At 43.0% G+C, this 20,423-nt stretch overlaps 1 protein-coding gene across 5 annotated transcripts; it reads left to right on the top strand.

Annotated features, from left to right (window-relative positions):
* The first annotated feature begins 787 nt into the window (after positions 1 to 787).
* g2e3 (G2/M-phase specific E3 ubiquitin protein ligase) lies at positions 788 to 19,802 on the top strand. Of its 5 annotated transcripts, none has more exons than XM_044166699.1 (17): positions 788 to 974; positions 2,911 to 2,986; positions 4,245 to 4,342; positions 5,496 to 5,597; positions 6,563 to 6,687; positions 7,156 to 7,324; positions 8,016 to 8,122; positions 8,331 to 8,447; positions 8,995 to 9,125; positions 9,487 to 9,622; positions 13,003 to 13,173; positions 13,308 to 13,462; positions 14,186 to 14,370; positions 14,499 to 14,671; positions 15,073 to 15,112; positions 15,205 to 15,376; positions 16,502 to 19,802. In XM_044166699.1, exons 2-17 carry the CDS (start codon positions 2,929 to 2,931, stop codon positions 16,813 to 16,815), a joined length of 2,253 nt encoding a protein of 750 aa, XP_044022634.1. In that variant the 5' UTR covers positions 788 to 974; positions 2,911 to 2,928; the 3' UTR covers positions 16,816 to 19,802. The 5 variants fall into 5 exon arrangements, with proteins under 5 accessions (XP_044022634.1, XP_044022633.1, XP_044022636.1 ...); XM_044166698.1 differs by having other exon boundaries at positions 789 to 979; XM_044166701.1 differs by having other exon boundaries at positions 791 to 979; positions 9,487 to 9,580.
* Positions 19,803 to 20,423: the final 621 nt, after the last annotated feature.

Here is a 20,423-nt window from a genome sequence, read left to right on the forward strand (position 1 = left end):
CATTTTTATTGGTGTCGTTCCTAACGTTTCATTTCTTCTTTTCTTGGCAGCAATGGGCTTCCAGACAAAGTCACCGCTGCAGCATTTGAATTGGAACTCAGCCTCATGTACTCAAAGTACCAAAAGTAAAAGTGTTCATTATGCAGAATGGTCCATTTCAGAATAATATGTATTATTGAAGCATTAATGTGTTCGTCACTTTAATGTTGCATCTGGTAAAGGTGGAGCTCATTTTGATTACTTTAAATACTGCTGGGTAAATTTAATCTCCGGGAGATCAATAAAGTCTCATCTTATCTTAATCTACATCATAATTAATTTTATATCATTCATCTGAATCTGCAAAGTAACTAAAGTTAGCAAATCAGAATCAGAATCAGAAATACTTTATTGATCCCCGAAGGGAAACTCTTTGTTACAGCAGCTCGCCGTTACGTCAGTGCACACAGGAGAAAGTACTAGCAAAAAAATATATATAATACAAAACACTATAAAAACTATAAAAAACAGGTCAGGAAATAAATTAAGTACCAAGTGGGTATAAGTATAAAATAAAAAAAAGTATAAAAATAAATGTAGTGCAGTAAACAGTACAATATTTCGCTCTGAAATGTTGTGGAGTAGAAGTATAAAGTAGCATAAAATGGAAAAACTAGCAACAAGTACTTCAAAATTGTACTTAAGTACAGCACATTAGTAAATGTAGTTAGTTTTTTCCACCACTGCTTCAAGTCAAGCCACGTTAATCACCAGCCGTCCATAAGGGGGCGCTAAAGCAGCAAACTGGACACAAAGCGCGGAAATCCTGAAAAAGAAGAAGAAGAAGCGGAAGCGGAAATGAGGTCCTTTTGTTTTGAAAGAGGGAAATTTTAAATCTCGACGGCGTTAATTTTAAAGTAAACACAAACAACCGGAATAAATCCTCCCAAAACGATACGAAAATGACCGCGGTCTGACATTCTTCACCCCTGAATGTAAAGTAGGTTTTTAATTTAACATTTTCCTTACAGACTTCTTCTTGTGTCATAAATCAGCCGAAGATAAATTCAACTTCTGTTTTCTTCTGTAACGTTTGAGCTTCATCAGCCTTCAGAAAACTATAATTTCACACGTTTGTCTGCACATTCTTATGTTTTTTACTTATTTACATATTGTATAGATACAAAACATATATATTTATATATTAGCAAGCTACTTGTTGAATATATTTTGTTCATATATTCGACGGTGGCCGTTTTCGTAACGACATTTTGTTGTATTTATTTCACTTGACTCCATTTATTCACATTTAGCGTTACGTTAGTGAGCTTAGCATAAAGTTAGCTTAGCTTAGTTATGGTGTCGCAGCTCTTTTTATTATTTTCATGCCTTTTTATTAATTTAGGACCGTCCAGCTTAGTTTGTAAACTGCTGCCAATCATTTTGATAATCGATTAAAAAGAGAAATGACCCTCCTGTTCCAGCCACTCACTTGTAAATATTACTTGTCTTAGTCATTATAATACTTTACTAAACAGAATAGCTTGTCTTTGGCTATAAGACTGTTTAGGACAAAACAAAACATTTAAACCTTGAACTTTGGGCGTTTTCCCACACTTTCTGACATTTATATGGTCTATATTATAGACCAAACGATTCAGTGATTAATCAAGAAAATAATTGACAGATTAATTAATTTTATATTGTAAATTATTGTATTATTATTATCAATAATGAAAATAGTCGCTAGCCGTAAAATATTTTTCTAAATGTGAGATTTTAACTTTGACATTACAGGATTGTCGACTACGATTGTATTAGAAGTACACACCTTTCTCTGAACACCCTTTTTTATTTATTTAGTCATTTCCTTATTTTGTTCCCTCATTTTCTTCTATAACCATGAATTATTTTTTATTTAGCTTATTGATCTTTTCTCTCTCTTTCTTCCTTCTGCGCGTCTTCACAATATTACACTGTGAAATAGTGTTTTTACACGATGGCACGATGATAAACTCATCATACGCTTGCATAAAGGAGCAAAAAGTTACTGAAATTATAGTAAATATTAAACCAGCCAGCAGTCCGGACGCTAAAGAATAATGTTGGATCATAGGAAAAATGAACAAATGCCAGTTAGTTGTGGATATAAGACTTTAATTTTTCAAGTACTGATTAGTTACTCAACTTAATGTCATTCTCAGTATGTGTGTGTGTATATATATATATATATATATATATATATATACTGTGTATATATATATAATAGCTTGTGTACATGTATCTTTCCAGCTCATGACAGTGTCACATATATCCAGCAAATCATTGAAGCTATATGAATGTTTACACTGTGCGATTTATTTAAATTAGGGCTGTAACAAATTATGATTTTTTTTTTTTTGATGAATCGATTACTTGTAATGTCTCTAAAACGTCAAACAGTGGAAAATGTCAGTTTCTCAGAGTTTAAGGTGACGTTCTTGTTTTGTCCGACCAACAGTCCAAAACCCAAAGATATTCAGTTTACTGCGATTATAAAACAGAGACAAGCAGAAATTCCACATTTAAGCAGCTGACACCAGAGAATATTCAAGATTTCTGCTTATAATAATAAATACTTAATCGATATTGACAGTTAATTTTCTCCTGATAGACTTAGCATGGCGAGGGCTACACAACTACACAGATGACATAGATATGTTTGTGTCTGACATATTTAACGTGTTTGGAAAGTGTTGCATCTCCACTGGAATTAAAAATAAAGCTCTGTGAGTTTGAAGTCTGGAGAAGCTGTTTGAGCTGCAGGTGGAGCCAGCAGGGTTCTTGCCTTTTATCGGTTTCATCACCTGTGTTGCTCGGTGAAGCCTTTTGTGGTGATGAGCGATGAAGCTGTTTTGGTAAAAGCTCTGATCTGACCTCGTGTCCCTGCAGAGTCGGCTTCACACCAACATGAAGAAGAAGGCGAGGAGGTCGCAGGTGGCAGGCGGCGGCAGAAACCGGGAGGAGTGTGAGTGTCTACACCCACCTGAATCTGACTGCTGTTCACATCATCACTGTAATAAATGTTTTACCATCACTGCCGATCTAAAATAGAAGAAAACCTGCACTTACAGTTCATCAGGGTGAAATTAATTATTCCACACATGAAACAGTGATATGTGGAATGTGAAACTGGATGTTTACGAGAATTTTGTAATGTCATAAAGTGAGTGATGAGCAACACGGACAAAATTACATTTCTCAGTATTTGTGACCGATTAGCTTAAAGGGACAGTTCACCCCAAAATCTAAAACACATATTCCTCCTCTCACCTGTAGATCTGTTTATCCATCTACATAGTTTTGGTGTGAGTTGCAGAGTTTTGGAGATATCGGCCGTAGAGATGTCTGCCTTTTTTAAAATATATAATGGGACTATATGGCGCTCGGCTCGTGGAGCTTAAAGCGCCAAAAAAAACAATTCAACAGTAACGTCTCTTTCCAGAAATCAGGGCCTGGATACTGAAGATAATCCACAGATTTGTTGTGAGCAGCTTCACGGAGGAACTATTTTCTTTCTACCAATAGTTCCAACATGAAACTGCTCACAACAAGGTAAAAGAGAAAAATATGTATTTTTGATTTTGGGGTGAACCGTCCCCTTTTAAAAACAACAGATACCAGATGACTCTTGGTTCCCCTGAAGAAGGTTTTTTTTTTTTTTTCAGTCAAGTAGAATTAAAGAAATGATTATTAGTAATTTGGATAAAATGATCAAACAATTTGAGAAATCAGAATCAGAAACACTTCATTGATCGCCGAGGGGAAACTCTTTTGTTACAGCAGCTCACTGTCACGTCAGTGCACACAGGAAGAGAAGCACTATCAAAAAAATATAATACGCTATAACACAGGTAACCAAATAAATTAAGTACCAGGTGGGTATAAGTATAAAATAAAATAACTGTGCAGTACCAGGTGGGTTTACTGGTTGATGATAGAAGTACAGTATAAGGTAATAGTGCAATGAGAAATGTCAATAACAATAACAATAAATAGGAATTTTTAACTAAAATGTTGCACAGTTATTCAAGTATTGCAGAGATGTTAATGATCAATGTCCAGTTTAGTGACTTCGGGTCGTACAGACTGACACTTAGGGGAGGAGTTAAAGAGTCTGATGACTTCCTGCGGCGCTCTGTGCCGTGTAGTGTAGTCTCACATTCTGATATCAGTATAATATTGATCTGTTGTCCTGCTGTGTGTGTGTGTGTGTGTGTGTCCAGGCTGTGCTCTCTGCAGGCTCAGTGATGATGACCCGGCCATGTTTGGGGAAAAAGTCACACTCAAAGAGCACAAACTCTCCGTCCACTACTTCTGTTTGGTAAGTGTGTGTGTGTGTGTGTGTGTGTGTGTTCTCGTGGTCCTGTACATTAAGAAATGATCATTTCTCACATCTATTCAAACTGTCAGGTTTCTTCAAGGTCCCTCAGGTTATTCCTTTAGTTCTTTAGAAGTTCTTCCATCCGTGAATCAGTAACATTAGTTTACTGACGGATGCCAGAAACCTGCGTGTAATATTCCACAGCGACCTTTCGTTTGAAAAACAAGTTAGAAAAGTTGTTAAATGGTGTTTTTTATCAGCTGAGGAGCATCTTCATCTTTACAATCAGGTCTTTCTCTCTCTCTGATCTCCAGAAGCTCATTCGTGCTTTTACGTTATCTCGGTCAGATAACAGATAATATTACTGTTGTAATATTCAGGATTTAAAGCCAGACAGCGATCTCACGTGTTCAGCTGGTGCAAACAGACCAGCTGACGTCAGCCCGTTTTAGCTGGTCACCGGTCAGATTTAAAGCACTTCATGGTTTAGCTCCCAGTTATATTACTGGCTTGTTGCTCGTCTGTGAGCCGGAGCCTCAGATCCTCAGAAGGCCGGGTTCAGGACTACGGGAGACCTGGTTCAGAAGTAAGAACCCCTCAGTTCTCAACTCCCTGCCTGAAGATCTGCAGACAGACTTTAAAAAAAAAAAAAAAAAAAAAAACCTTTTTATTATTGTTAGCACACTGTCTGTTTTATTATTATTGTTTTTATTTTATGTTATTGTTGGTATTTTATTTTTGTATTATTTTTAATGGTATGATTTTATTTGCCTCCTGAAATGTTTTAATCCTGGTTCAGCAGTGTGCAGCACTTTGTAACTTTGTTTTGAAAAGTGCTGTATAAATAAAGTTTATTATTAATATTTATTATTATAATGGACCCCAGTATCATGCACTGGTAGGTATTTTTTAAAATATTTATTTATTTAGGGCTCTGCTTGTGTTTTCCAGAGATGCTTCTGTCAGTGACGTTCGCTGCTGAACGGAAACCTGCTGTTCTTCAGAAACCTTTATTTACTTTGACAAAATAACGTCTCAAATGCGTCACTGTCTAAATAAATCATTTGCTGCCCGTCCTCAAACGGCTCTGAGGCCGAGCGACGGCCGTCTCTTCAGACGTAGTGACGTGTGTCATCATCCGTGTGTGTTTCAGCTGACGTCTTGTGGAGTTTACCAGCGAGGAGAGGAGGACGAGGGCGTCTTCGGTTTCCTGGTGGACGACATCAAACAGGAGATCCGCCGGTCGGCTCGACTGGTGAGACATTCATTTTTTGTCTTAAACACGGAGACGGACAGAGTGGACCATCATCGATGGCGAAGGTCAAACCACTGACACCAGAGAGTCACTCCTTCTGCCGCTTTTCTGTGTTTGCTGTGTGTTTGCTGAGTGTTTGCAGTGTGTTTGCAGTGTGTTTGCTGTGTGTTTGCAGTGTGTTTGCCGTGTGTTTGCTGAGTGTTTGCTGTGTGTTTGCTGTGTGTTTGCTGTGTGTTTGCTGTGTGTTTGCTGTGTGTTTGCTGTGTGTTTGCAGTGTGTTTGCTGTGTGTTTGCTGAGTGTTTGCAGTGTGTTTGCTGTGTGTTTGCAGTGTGTTTGCTGTGTGTTTGCTGAGTGTTTGCTGTGTGTTTGCTGTGTGTTTGCTGTGTGTTTGCTGTGTGTTTGCTGTGTGTTTGCCGAGTGTTTGCAGTGTGTTTGCAGTGTGTTTGCCGTGTGTTTGCAGTGTGTTTGCAGTGTGTTTGCTGAGTGTTTGCCGTGTGTTTGCAGTGTGTTTGCTGAGTGTTTGCCGTGTGTTTGCAGTGTGTTTGCAGTGTGTTTGCCGTGTGTTTGCCGTGTGTTTGCAGTGTGTTTGCCGTGTGTTTGCCGTGTGTTTGCAGTGTGTTTGCCGTGTGTTTACCGTGTGTTTGCAGTGTGTTTGCTGAGTGTTTGCCGTGTGTTTGCAGTGTGTTTGCCGTGTGTTTGCCGTGTGTTTGCAGTGTGTTTGCCGAGTGTTTGCCGTGTGTTTGCAGTGTGTTTGCGTGTGTTTACCGTGTGTTTGCAGTGTGTTTGCCGTGTGTTTGCCGTGTGTTTAGTGTGTTTGCCGTGTGTTTGCCGTGTGTTTGCAGTGTGTTTGCAGTGTGTTTGCCGTGTGTTTGCCGTGTGTTTGCCGCGTGTTTGCAGTGTGTTTGCCGTGTGTTTACCGTGTGTTTACCGTGTGTTTACTGTGTGTTTGCCGTGTGTGTTTCAGACGTGTTTCTGCTGTAAGAAGAAGGGAGCGTGTGTCGGCTGTAACGTGCGAAGCTGCAGGAAGACGGTCCACTTCCCCTGCGGGAGGAAGCAGAAGTTCATCTCCCAGTTTACCGGACTGTTCCCGTGAGTGCACATTAAACACTTTTCTTTGATGAGGGTGGTAAGAGTCATCATGTCTCATATCGAGGCTCCAGTTCAAGGGGTTTTTGAGAAAGAGACTGTATCCAGAATCACTCCTTCCTTCACAATAAACGCTCCGTAGTTTACTCTGCAGTGAGCAGACATCATTTTGTCATTTTACATTGTTACTCCTCCCCATTAATATCAGTGGGAGCAGGCCAGAAACACCTCTATGTAACGCAACACAGTTCAACAGCGGCACAAACTGCAGCCTCCAAGCTGACCTTAAAGTGAACGCGTCTCTAAGACTGAGCATTATAACCTTCATGAAGGAGGATTTGTTACAGGGCTGTTGGATCCGACTGCTTTACTTTTAGCTTGGCGTTCCTAATAAACTGGCAACTGAGTGAGACATTCAGAGACAACAATCTGTTGTCCAAACCCGTGTGGTCTAACTGTCTTTGTGTCCAGGTCCTACTGTCCGGATCACAGTCCCACTCAGTCTCTGTGTGTGGGTTCAGACCTCGGTCTGCATATGTCCTGCTCCGTCTGCCTGGACTCCATCGAGCCCGTCCTCTGCTACTCCGTCCTCAAATGTCCGTCCTGCCACGCCAGCTGGTTCCACAGGGACTGTGTGCAGGTAGCGGGACTGTGTTTGTTTTATTTTATTAAGTCATTTGATCACGTTGCACATTAAAGGAGCTGTTTCCACTTCGCCACGGTGGCACTGAGCCACGCAGATAGTTTGCCTGTTGTTTGGTTTGTTGTGATCAAATAATTAAACAGTTACATTAAAAAAAACCTCAACAGAAACATGTCTGTCTAGAAACAATGTCCTGGTTACTCTGGATAATCCACTCGCTATCTGCATTAGAGCTGAAATGGTTAGTAGAGCCGCAACGATCAATTAAATTAATCTGCAACTATTTTTTTGTAATCGAGTAATTATTTTAGTAATTTTTTAACCCAAGAATCCAAAACATTTGCTGGTTCCAGCTTCTCAAATGAGAGGATTTGAGGATTTGTTTTTCAGACAGAATAAACACATGGAGAGACATTTGTCCTTTCTGACGTTTTATAACCTATTAATTGAAGAAAATATTGATCAAAACAATGATTAGTAACTTGAAGCCCTGCTGCAAGGCGAGATACCTCAAGGGTTAAACGGTAAAGTGTATTTGTTTTTGATTTGGATGAACTGACCCTTTAAATGAGCAGACCTCCAGCAGCTGTGAGTGTACAGACGTTTAACAGCGTTTATAGTATATTTCCAGGTGTGTCAGGTTGTGAGACAGTTTACCTGTCTGTGCTTCTGTCTGTCTGCGTGTCAGCGTCAGGCCCACAGTGCCGGCCTCTTCTTCTTCAGATGTACTCTCTGTAACAACAAGGAGAACTTCCAGGAGGAGATGCTCAGGATGGGAATATACATCCCAGAGAGGTAACGTGATCATTCATACGTGACCAGGCTGTTAGGATGCGTTCACAGCCAGCGTGTTCGCATCGCATCTGAACGCCACTGTGTTTCATACAATCACTTTGAGCACGTAACAGCACAGAAACGTCTAATGCCAACAGGAAATGACCACAGAAGACAAGGAATTGTCTGTGTGTCTGTTTTCTAATTCACCACGTGCTCTTTTCTGCAGAGATGCCTCATGGGAGTTGGAGGCAAACGCGTATTCAGAGCTGCTGCAGGTTTACAAGCGCTGTGACGCTCTCACCTGCCTCTGCAGCGACGGACGCACGCACTCCGCCAAGACCGGGTACGAAATTCATTTTCATTTCTTTCACAATGTTGATACAGATCTCGCGTCCACAGAAAGTTACTTTTAGAGGTGAAGAACAATATGAAGTCTGAAGCCCCACTGAGGCTGAAGACTACAAGTCTTAAAATGAAACAAATCTGTTGGTGTGGAGAAGGAAGTGAGCTCACCAGACCTCTGTAGGCCGATGCTCATCTCTGCTGCAGGCTACATAAGCTGCCGCAAGCACACCCGAATCTCCGACTCAACTGTTGGCGGTCGAGTTGCATTGTGGGTACTGTAGGCGCCAGGTTTTGACAAGGAAGAACGTGTGGAATAAAAAAAGACGATATCTCTGGTTCTGCTGCATCGATTTTAATCCTCTTTTTAAAGCGTTACAGGAGCGTGATGATAAATCTGTGGAGGACTCTTCTCGCTGTAACACAACACCAACGTTAGCATTTGCACTTACCTCCCAGTCCCACCGAGTAGAGCCGCACACACAACAGTGATCCATGTACCTTCTGTTTTGCTCCTGTGACCATGTTGTTGTTGTTGTTTGTTTCAGTTGGTTTGAGGTGATTCGCTGCCGGCTGTGTGGATCCGGAGGGACTCACAGGAAATGTTCGGGGCTGAAGTTGGACACCAGCGACTGGGCCTGCAGCGACTGCACGCAGGCTACTGACGGGAAAGGTCTGAGTCAGTGGTTTCCAATTCCTGAAAGTGATGAACTATTAATCGATTATCAAAGTTGTTGCCGATTAATTTTCTGTTTTTTGATAAATCGATTGTTTCAGCTCTAATTAAATCTCACAAATCTGAAACAAATTGAGTAACATCTAAAAATAAGTTTTATCATAATATACACAACAACATAATTTAGGATTATACTCAATATCATCTGGTTTAATTTGGTGCTGTGTATCTCATTTTGGAACCTTTTAAAATACATATACAATTATTATTGATTTATTAATTGAAAATTAATTTTATTATTGATAATGTTGTAATTGTGCTGTAGTTCGTTTTTTTATGTGAACCATGTGCTCGTCTTCTCCAGCTTCCCTGGTCTCATCTCCTCAGGGAGGTCAGAGGCGGAGTCTGCTGTCCAAACGCCACCTGTCCCCCATCCACTCCTCCGTCAGCTGTAAGAGGTACACGAACCTAACGCGCCTCTCCTCCGTCAGCTGTAAGAGGTACACAAACCTAACGCTCCTCTCCTCCGTCAGCTGTAAGAGGTACACAAACCTAAAGCGCCTCTCCTCCGTCAGCTGTAAGAGGTACACAAACCTAACGCGCCTCTCCTCCGTCAGCTGTAAGAGGTACACAAACCTAAAGCGCCTCTCCTCCGTCAGCTGTAAGAGGTACACAAACCTAAAGCGCCTCTCCTCCGTCAGCTGTAAGAGGTACACAAACCTAACGCTCCTCTCCTCCGTCAGCTGTAAGAGGTTCACAAACCGCCTCTCCTCCGTCAGCTGTAAGAGGTACACAAACCTAACGCTCCTCTCCTCCGTCAGCTGTAAGAGGTACACAAACCTAACGCGCCTCTCCTCCGTCAGCTGTAAGAGGTACACAAACCTAAAGCGCCTCTCCTCCGTCAGCTGTAAGAGGTACACAAACCTAAAGCGCCTCTCCTCCGTCAGCTGTAAGAGGTTCACAAACCTAACGTGCCTCTCCTCCGTCAGCTGTAAGAGGTACACAAACCTAACGCTCCTCTCCTCCGTCAGCTGTAAGAGGTACACAAACCTAGCTGTAAGAGTCAGCTGTAAGAGGTACACAAACCTAACGCGCCTCTCCTCCGTCAGCTGTAAGAGGTACACAAACCTAAAGCGCCTCTCCTCCGTCAGCTGTAAGAGGTACACAAACCTAACGCGCCTCTCCTCCGTCAGCTGTAAGAGGTTCACAAACCGCCTCTCCTCCGTCAGCTGTAAGAGGTACACAAACCTAACGCGCCTCTCCTCCGTCAGCTGTAAGAGGTACACAAACCTAAAGCGCCTCTCCTCCGTCAGCTGTAAGAGGTTCACAAACCGCCTCTCCTCCGTCAGCTGTAAGAGGTACACAAACCTAACGTGCCTCTCCTCCGTCAGCTGGAGGAGGTACACACAAACCTAACGCGCCTCTCCTCCGTCAGCTGTAAGAGGTACACAAACCTAACGCGCCTCTCCTCCGTCAGCTGTAAGAGGTACACAAACCTAACGCGCCTCTCCTCCGTCAGCTGTAAGAGGTACACAAACCTAACGCGCCTCTGCTCCGTCAGCTGTAAGAGGTACACAAACCTAACGCGCCTCTGCTCCGTCAGCTGTAAGAGGTACACAAACCTAACGCGCCTCTCCTCCGTCAGCTGTAAGAGGTACACAAACCTAACGCTCCTCTCCTCCGTCAGCTGTAAGAGGTACACAAACCTAACGCTCCTCTCTCTCCGTCAGCTGTAAGAGGTACACAAACCTAACGCTCCTCTCCTCCGTCAGCTGTAAGAGGTACACAAACCTAACGCTCCTCTGCTCCGTCAGCTGTAAGAGGTACACAAACCTAAAGCGCCTCTCCTCCGTCAGCTGTAAGAGGTACACAAACCTAACGCGCTCTCCTCCGTCAGCTGTAAGAGGTACACAAACCTAAAGCGCCTCTCCTCCGTCAGCTGTAAGAGGTACACAAACCTAACGCGCCTCTCCTCCGTCAGCTGTAAGAGGTACACAAACCTAACGCTCCTCTCCTCCGTCAGCTGTAAGAGGTACACAAACCTAACGCTCCTCTCCTCCGTCAGCTGTAAGAGGTACACAAACCTAACGCGCCTCTCCTCCGTCAGCTGTAAGAGGTACACAAACCTAAAGCGCCTCTCCTCCGTCAGCTGTAAGAGGTACACAAACCTAAAGCGCCTCTCCTCCGTCAGCTGTAAGAGGTTCACAAACCGCCTCTCCTCCGTCAGCTGTAAGAGGTACACAAACCTAACGCGCCTCTCCTCCGTCAGCTGTAAGAGGTACACAAACCTAAAGCGCCTCTCCTCCGTCAGCTGTAAGAGGTTCACAAACCGCCTCTCCTCCGTCAGCTGTAAGAGGTACACAAACCTAACGTGCCTCTCCTCCGTCAGCTGGAGGAGGTACACAAACCTAACGCGCCTCTCCTCCGTCAGCTGTAAGAGGTACACAAACCTAACGCGCCTCTCCTCCGTCAGCTGTAAGAGGTACACAAACCTAACGCGCCTCTCCTCCGTCAGCTGTAAGAGGTACACAAACCTAACGCGCCTCTGCTCCGTCAGCTGTAAGAGGTACACAAACCTAACGCGCCTCTGCTCCGTCAGCTGTAAGAGGTACACAAACCTAACGCGCCTCTCCTCCGTCAGCTGTAAGAGGTACACAAACCTAACGCTCCTCTCCTCCGTCAGCTGTAAGAGGTACACAAACCTAACGCTCCTCTCCTCCGTCAGCTGTAAGAGGTACACAAACCTAACGCTCCTCTCCTCCGTCAGCTGTAAGAGGTACACAAACCTAACGCTCCTCTGCTCCGTCAGCTGTAAGAGGTACACAAACCTAAAGCGCCTCTCCTCCGTCAGCTGTAAGAGGTACACAAACCTAACGCGCCTCTCCTCCGTCAGCTGTAAGAGGTACACAAACCTAAAGCGCCTCTCCTCCGTCAGCTGTAAGAGGTACACAAACCTAACGCGCCTCTCCTCCGTCAGCTGTAAGAGGTACACAAACCTAACGCGCCTCTCCTCCGTCAGCTGTAAGAGGTACACAAACCTAACGTGCCTCTCCTCCGTCAGCTGTAAGAGGTACACAAACCTAACGCTCTCTCCTCCGTCAGCTGTAAGAGGTACACAAACCTAACGCTCCTCTCCTCCGTCAGCTGTAAGAGGTACACAAACCTAACGCTCCTCTCCTCCGTCAGCTGTAAGAGGTACACAAACCTAAAGCGCCTCTCCTCCGTCAGCTGTAAGAGGTACACAAACCTAACGCTCCTCTCCTCCGTCAGCTGTAAGAGGTACACAAACCTAACGCGCTCTCCTCCGTCAGCTGTAAGAGGTACACAAACCTAAAGCGCCTCTCCTCCGTCAGCTGTAAGAGGTACACAAACCTAACGCGCCTCTCCTCCGTCAGCTGTAAGAGGTACACAAACCTAACGCGCCTCTCCTCCGTCAGCTGTAAGAGGTACACAAACCTAAAGCGCCTCTCCTCCGTCAGCTGTAAGAGGTACACAAACCTAACGCTCCTCTCCTCCGTCAGCTGTAAGAGGTACACAAACCTAACGCTCCTCTCCTCCGTCAGCTGTAAGAGGTACACAAACCTAACGCTCCTCTCCTCCGTCAGCTGTAAGAGGTACACAAACCTAACGCGCCTCTGCTCCGTCAGCTGTAAGAGGTACACAAACCTAACGCGCCTCTCCTCCGTCAGCTGTAAGAGGTACACAAACCTAACGCTCCTCTCCTCCGTCAGCTGTAAGAGGTACACGTACGTGGGCAGAATATCATAAACAAGTTCCAGGTTTGTTTGTTCTGGTGATTAATCAGCAGGAGTTGAGAGGACGCGTGATTTGTTGTTAATGGAATAAAACAGTCTGTCATGAAACTCTCGCTGTCGCTCAGACCATCGTTACCTGTAGGATCTGGATCACCTGAGGAGTTCCTGCAGGCGTTGGCCCCTCAGCTCCGGCCCCTCAGTGTCCAGGTTGAGGTGGGCGGGGATCAGGCTCTGTCTGCAGGTGTGGAGCTGGTGAGGAGGGCCGACTTCGACCCCACACACACTCTGTCTGTCAGGTGAGTGGACGATAAACTCACCTTGATCACTTTTTATTTTCCAAACGGAGCTGATGCCCCGTTTTAGCTCTGAGGTTCGTCTTCATGCAGTTACTAACAGCTGGTTCATTTGTCTCTTCAAACTCTCCGCGCAGGTTCAAAGACGAACAGCAGACTGCATTTCCCAGCAGCCTCCAGGATGGCGACACCGCCAGGCAGCACTTCCTGAAGCTGCTGGTGAAGCAGATCCAGGACTCTGTGGTGTTTGAGGGTCCAGACGGATACAAAAACCTGGCACTGGACTCCCAGGGTATGAATCATTATTTTATTCTTTATTTAGGCCACAGTCAAGCTAAATCATACACGTGGAAACCTCAACTGCTCAGCAATTCAACCAATCGAGATCAGACCTTACCTGCAGGTAACCATAGCAACAGCACTGATGCTTCCTAACCGTGATGTTAAACCGACTGCAAACACTTTAATGCATGGAGGAGGATTTAAACTCAGCCGACCTTTTGTTGTTTTGGTCGGTGGACGGAGAGATAGAATGGACTCTCAGGCGTCCACGTATAAGAAATAAGAAACGAGGTCGAGGCGAAGACGCATCAAGGTGTTTTTAATAGTTTCTGGACAACGATGGAGCTCTGTGGCTCAGAGGAGGAAGATCCATCAGGCTGCGATTCACACACAATGCTCGTTAGCAGATACGTTCACAGCTGGTTTGAGTCTGAACGTGAGCTTTGATGACGAGAAGAAACTGAAACAGACTTTAACAGTCTGAATAACGGAGCCAGTGTTATTTTAAATGATAACCGTGGACGTTTGTAGACAGAAATGTCCCATCTTCCATGCGTTAAAAGGGTCAAAGCTACATCAGCGAACTACACCCAGGAAAACAAAATGGCTGTTCATTCTGACACCTGTGTGTGTGTGTGTGTGTGTGTGTGTGTGTGTGTGTGTGTGTGTGTGTGTGTGTGTGTGTGTGTGTGCGTGTGCGTGCGTGCGTGCGTGCGTGCGTGTGCGTCTCCAGCTCTGCGTGAGGACCTGTACTTTGACGTCGGCTGCCTGCTGGCTCTCTCTCTGGTTCACGGCGGTCCTCCTGTCGGCTTCTTCTCTCGCGCTCTCTACCAGTGTCTGTTCAACTACCCGCCCAACCGGCCGCTCGCCGTCACACACATGACCCCCGACACACACTTCACCTCGCTAGTCAGCAGGGTGAGTAGGACGGACTCGTTGGAAAACTCCATGTTTTTAGCTTTTACTCCATAAACCTCACAGTCAGTAATACCAGCTTCACAGATGTCTTATAATCGAAGGCAGAACGATTGATTGGCTGATTTTAGATCGCAGAGACGGAGTCTTTAGAAGAGCTGAAAGAAGTCATGGCGGCGAGTTGGGAGTACCTGGAGCTGGCCGGCTGCAACCGACCAATCAGCAGCCTGGAGGAGAGAGAGGCTCTGGTGGAGGATCTGGTCGGCTTCGCTATGATCACCAGGATGCAGCTGCCGCTGCAGAGGTAGAGACGCTCAGAGCGACGGTGTAAAGTGTTTATTGATGCTTCAAACGCAGATAAAGGAGCAGAAACCGTAGTAGGAATGGAAGGTACCGTATATGTCATTTACAGTATAATTAAAGGGCCGAAACCAGTTAAACTTGTGATGGACAGCAGCTCGGCTGATGGGCTCGCATCTCCAAGACGTGCTCGAACTGTCTCACCTCTCTTGTCCTTTCACAGAGCAAAACTTTATTAAAATAACCAGGGCAATTGTGAAATTTGCATTGCAACAGGTGTAAAGACAGAACTTTCGATGCATCAATTTCACCTGCAAATCTTTAGCATTTTTGCGCCGTTTATGCGACACTCTCTGCGTAAAAGGGACTTAACTGTGAGAACTTTTGTTTGTTTTTGTCCTCCAGGTTTCGGGAGGGCCTGCAGACTTTGGGTGTCTTTGATCAGGTGATTTTAAGTTTGCTCTTTTCTCACAACATGAGACGGGATTTTACAACTCTGGAAAGTCATCACAGCAGCGATCCGTTAATCCGATGCAGGTGCAGCTCTTCCCGTCGGTGTTCTGCAGCGTTTTCTGTGACGCGGCGGATCGGCTCACGGCTCAGATGGTCGGTCAGCTCTTCACCGTCGACTTCTCCCAGCAGGAGGACAGACTGAACAGGGAGACGCCCGTCGTCACCTTCTGGAGACACTTCCTGCTGGAGTGTGAAGGTACGGGAGGTTCACTGAAACCTGATCTCACGGAGTCCGACCACCGACTCCAAGATCACAGCGCCTTTGAGAATTATGAGGCAGACTTTCAGTTGGCTGGTGCAGGAAAAAAAGGCATTTTAAAGTCTTGAAATATGTTTCTCTTTAACAACATTTAACAGTGATTTATTTGTCAGCAGTTTGTTTGAATCAGGATCAGCTTTAATGCCAAGTAGGTTTACACACACGAGGAATTCGCTTTGGTATTCTGATGCCTGACAATAAACACAGTAGAAATATATAAAGAAACATAAAGCAAGTACTGCAGGTCAAGTTATAACCAAAATACTATATGAAAATAATAAAGAATACGTACAATATGACGACGTGTTATTTAAATTACTGTAAATATTACTGTGCAGCATATTTACAAGTGACTTTACGGGGGTAAAATGAGTCGGTGTCACTCGCACAACATTTGAACAGACGTTCTCATTTCCTTGATTTGATTATTTCAGATCCTTCTGAAGTCTTTCAGCTCTTCAGATGTAAACTGTAAAAACAATAATTAAGCTAAAGTTTACGCCAAAGCATTTTGAAGAAGTTAACCCCTAACCCTGTAGCCTCAGGTGACCGCAGCTCAGCGCGTGATGGATGGAAGCTGAACAGGGACAAACATGTCAAGGCGGGAGAACAGACGCATGAAAATAATCACTTTAAATGCAGCGCTTCTCAAACTTTCATGTGCTCCTGTCCCTGTAAACCAATAAAATGTTTTATCCACCGTTAACAATTTTGGTGAAATTGGAAACCGAGTGTTCCTATTATTTTACTGAAATAACAATATTTAACATTAGACCCTGAGCTGCATGTTTCCTTCCACCTTTCACGAGTTACTGTCATACAAATGAAGAATTCAAGTTAGGCACAAAATCCCTTTTCAGACATGGAATACGTACGTCTCCGTTATTTATTCAGACATGAGACAGTTTACACTGAACTGAAGAACAACACAGGCGTTTTCGTATTTTACTGACTTTTACTGCTGTTCTTTTCTTCTCCGTCGAAAATGTGTACATTTTTTAACTCAAAAATGTTTTTACCCTACTTGTTGCTGATAATCAACGTCTCTCCTCCTCTCCTCAGTTGGGAGGAGCTCTATCTCCCTGCAGGACCTTCTTCGTTTTGCCACAGGAGCTGAGGAGCTCCCAGCAGCTGGCCTCCTCCCTCCTCCCTCCATCTCCTTCCTCCATCCCTCAGGAGCTGATGAGGGCGGAGGAGGACAGAGGGAGACAGTCAGACGAAGAAGGGGAGTGTGGAGGGACAATGGGCTCCTCCCTCAGAGCGAGCCTGCCTCCAAACACCTCCTCCTGCCCGTCACCTCCTCCTACCAGGCCTTCAAAAGCTCTATGGAGCAGGCCGTCAGCCACCATGTGCGCCTCCTCCCCACAGAGAGTTAGAGGAGGCGGGAGGAGGAGAGAGGAGAGAGGAGGACTGGTTTGGATCAGAAAATCTGCAGAAAGTACTTTATGATCTGTATTTAACGATAAACTCCCATATTTTTGTTATCCATTGACCGTTCGCTAAGCCTCCCCCCCTTAGTTACTGTTGCTATGCCTGTCAATCTTTCTATATCATCGATCAAATATAGAAATATTCAATATCATGCTAACAGACTGAAGCTAAATGGAAGTTTGCCCGGAGTGTAAATTTCCCCAAATCTGCTAGCATTAGCCTAAACTCTGATAGCATCCAGGACCGACTCCCACACAGTGGATGCTCCACTCCTGAGCAAGCATTTTTCTACCGTAACCTATAAGCCCACGAAATAGTGTAGTTAGCTAAAGACATGCCCCTTGCCTTTGGAAATATCGCTAGGTTACTACTGTAGCTAGTTAGCTGGACATGCTAACGTAGCCAAACACAGTTTAATCCATCCACTTTTGCGCTTCTGTTTTTAGTTTTGTAAACTCTTTATATCTCTCTGACTACAGACCCATGTGCAAAGCTTCAACACGTGGAGAAATCCAAAGCTAGTCACACCACAACCTGTGCCTAGCTACGGTTGCTAAGCTATGATTGGACAATTGCTGTTCGGAGGCTTCGGGGTTTAGCGAACTTTCAATCTAATCTGTTGAATATTTTTTTCAGTTAATCAATGAAAAACAGAAAATCCTCACTGGAGAAACCGACGCCAGAGGATGGTTTGTGCTTCTGCTTGATAAATGACTCAAAACAATTAATCCAATTTATTAGCGATTAGATGATTTCAGCTCTGCTAGTTTTGGGATTTTTGGTTTCAAAACAAAATCGGGGAGTTTATCTTTAAGTCGTTATGGATAAGAGGTTATTATATGTTCCTACACCACGAAAGCGACAGCGACACATTCAGAATGTCGATCAGAGGTTTCTTTATACCAGTTATACCGAGGTAGCTATCAGTTTATTCCTGTAATGTTGCAAATCAATGAGCAGGACTGATTTGTGACAAAGGTTAAAGATCTGGGATTTCTATATGATTTTTGTATCTGTGTGGTTTTTCAGGTACTTTAAAGGATCAGTCTGGTGTTATTCTATATTTTTCTTTCTTTCTCTCAACAAATCTCGCGTGTAGATACGAACCAACAAAGTGTTCGTGTTACTTAGTACTTCCCTGACCGCTAACCATTTCCTGAAACAGCTTCTCAATGTAGTTTTTATCAAACAAACAGAGGAAGAAGATCCATCAGGCTGTGATTCACACAACACTTGTTAGCAGAGACGTTCACTGCTGGTTTGACAGGAAGAAAAATGTAGAATATCAGCTCATTCAAACTGGCTAATTTATCCATAACCAGTTTCTCAGTTGATTTATCCAGAAGATCTGCTACATCACATCCGCCCGTCACTGATAAGTAACACATCGAGTTTAAAACGGTTTTAGACAAGTGATCAAATGATAAACCGCCTGCTGTAAACATCATCAGCTGAACAACACACCTGAACATGGACAGTTCAGGTGTCATCTCGCTCACTAATGAAGCTAATAATTAAAATGGTTTCACATCTGGCCAAAGCAAAGACCTGAAACTGAGAGTGCTCCTCTCACGTTAAACTGCACGTAGCATTAAAAAGTCTTAAATCTGCCTGTTTGGAACTTTTTCTCTGCTCTTTCCTTCAAACACGCAGCTCGGATGAGATCTGATGAAATGATCGTTGCAGCGTGGTTTATGAATAAAGCTAAATATCTTCTGTGTTTTCAGGTCTGAAAACGATGGTGCTGATTTTATCTTAACTTTGCCTTTAAGAGCTACTTTTAATTCAGTCATATTTTTATTGTACATAGTTTGTTTCTTTAAGCTTTTAATGATGCTGAGGTTTTCTGTTTGTGCTCGTTTCTCTTGTTTGTAATGTTCTTTTTTTTGGTAACTTTTTTTCGGGGAAAGTGTGAAAAGCACGAGTCGAATGAGATTAGTGTTTGTTTTCTCGTGTCATGTGATATCTCAGACTTTGCTGATCAAGGTTTCACAAAACTTGTGACACGTTTCATTCACGTTCATTTCATCACTTGATGCGTTTCCCATCTTATGAAATGTGTTAAAATGTTTTCTGGCTTCAGTAAGGAGCCTCGACGAAGTTCGGAATTCCCCTCCAAACCTTTGTGTTTTGTCAAAGTAAAGTTATGTTTAAAAAAAAAAAAAAAAAACTTAATCTGCTAATTAGAATTACATGAAGCCCGTGATGTACTCTAAAACTATGTTCATTTTTCAAATAAGTTGCAACGTCAGGGTTTCTTCTTGAATTTTTGGTTGATTAATGAGTAAATTAATGGATTGTAATGCATTAATGACTTTTTAGCTGATTATCTCCACAGTTTTTAGGGACAATAACATAATTAAAATGGACCAAATCCCCTCTATCTTCACTTTAATTGAAAAAATTTGGCACCTTTTTAAGATATAAATTAATGCATGGCTCTCATTTTATCTGGTCAATTTTAAGGATTTTTCCCCTTTTAAAAACCCTGAAACTGCAGATAATCCATTAGAAATACCGCGATATATTACAACCCATTCATTTATCCATTATACCCTTGAAAGCAGAAATGTCAGTAATGGGTAAATTAAGTGAAATTTAAAGTAAAAATGAAGAGATTCAGTTTCAAAGTGTCCCAGCTGCAGACACGTTTAGATCTACACCATAAAACTGTGAAGGGTCAGTTGAAATTTGGGTTTATTGCTTTAGTATCAGTCAGAATACAGTGTCTCTTTTTCGATCCAGTTGTTTATCAGATCTTTCTCTGATTTAGTGAATTTCTGTCATTCGGCGTATATTTTTGTCTGTTTCCTTTGAACTTTCTTGTTATTTATCTGTCGTGTTTCCTTCCCGTTTGCTGCATGTTTGTGTCATTTTACAAGTATGATTTTTCTCTTTGTTCTTGTGGATTATAAACGCAGAAACAAACCGTTTTTGTCGTCCTGATTTCTTAAACTTTAAACAACTGAACTCAGCAGAAATAACTCGCTGCTTTGGCTTCCTGACTGATATCTATCTGCTCGTACTGAATTTTAAAAACGGGTCTGATAAGAGCAGTCGGGACACCAAACTGAAACTTTATATTATATATAACTTTATGTGATTGTATCGGGAGCCTGACACAGCTGCCACACTTGTTCAGAAAATGTGATGGAGTAGCAACAACATGAAAATGCTGCTTACGAAGTGATCAGTAAGTTATAGGACAATAATATAATATATCATTTAACACTGAGAGGGGCAAGTTGTGTAATAAGTAATAATAATAAACTTTATTTAAAGTTGCAAAGGGCTTTACATGCTTGAACCAGGATTGAAATATTTCAGGAGGCAATAAATCTGTCAATTAATTAAAATAATACTACAATATTAACAACAATAATATGAAATAAATAATATATTAAAAAAAATATAGTATATTAAGTAATATTAAAACATAAGATATGTTGGAAAATAATAAAAAGCTTTTTTTTTTAAAGATAAGTTTTGAGAAGTGATTTACGATAATGAAAGCCTACTTTTAATCTTGACACTTTAAGTGCATTTTGCTGTT

This window comes from Siniperca chuatsi, linkage group LG15 (assembly GCF_020085105.1).
Source record: "Siniperca chuatsi isolate FFG_IHB_CAS linkage group LG15, ASM2008510v1, whole genome shotgun sequence".
In the NCBI taxonomy this organism is placed as follows: domain Eukaryota; kingdom Metazoa; phylum Chordata; class Actinopteri; order Centrarchiformes; family Sinipercidae; genus Siniperca; species Siniperca chuatsi.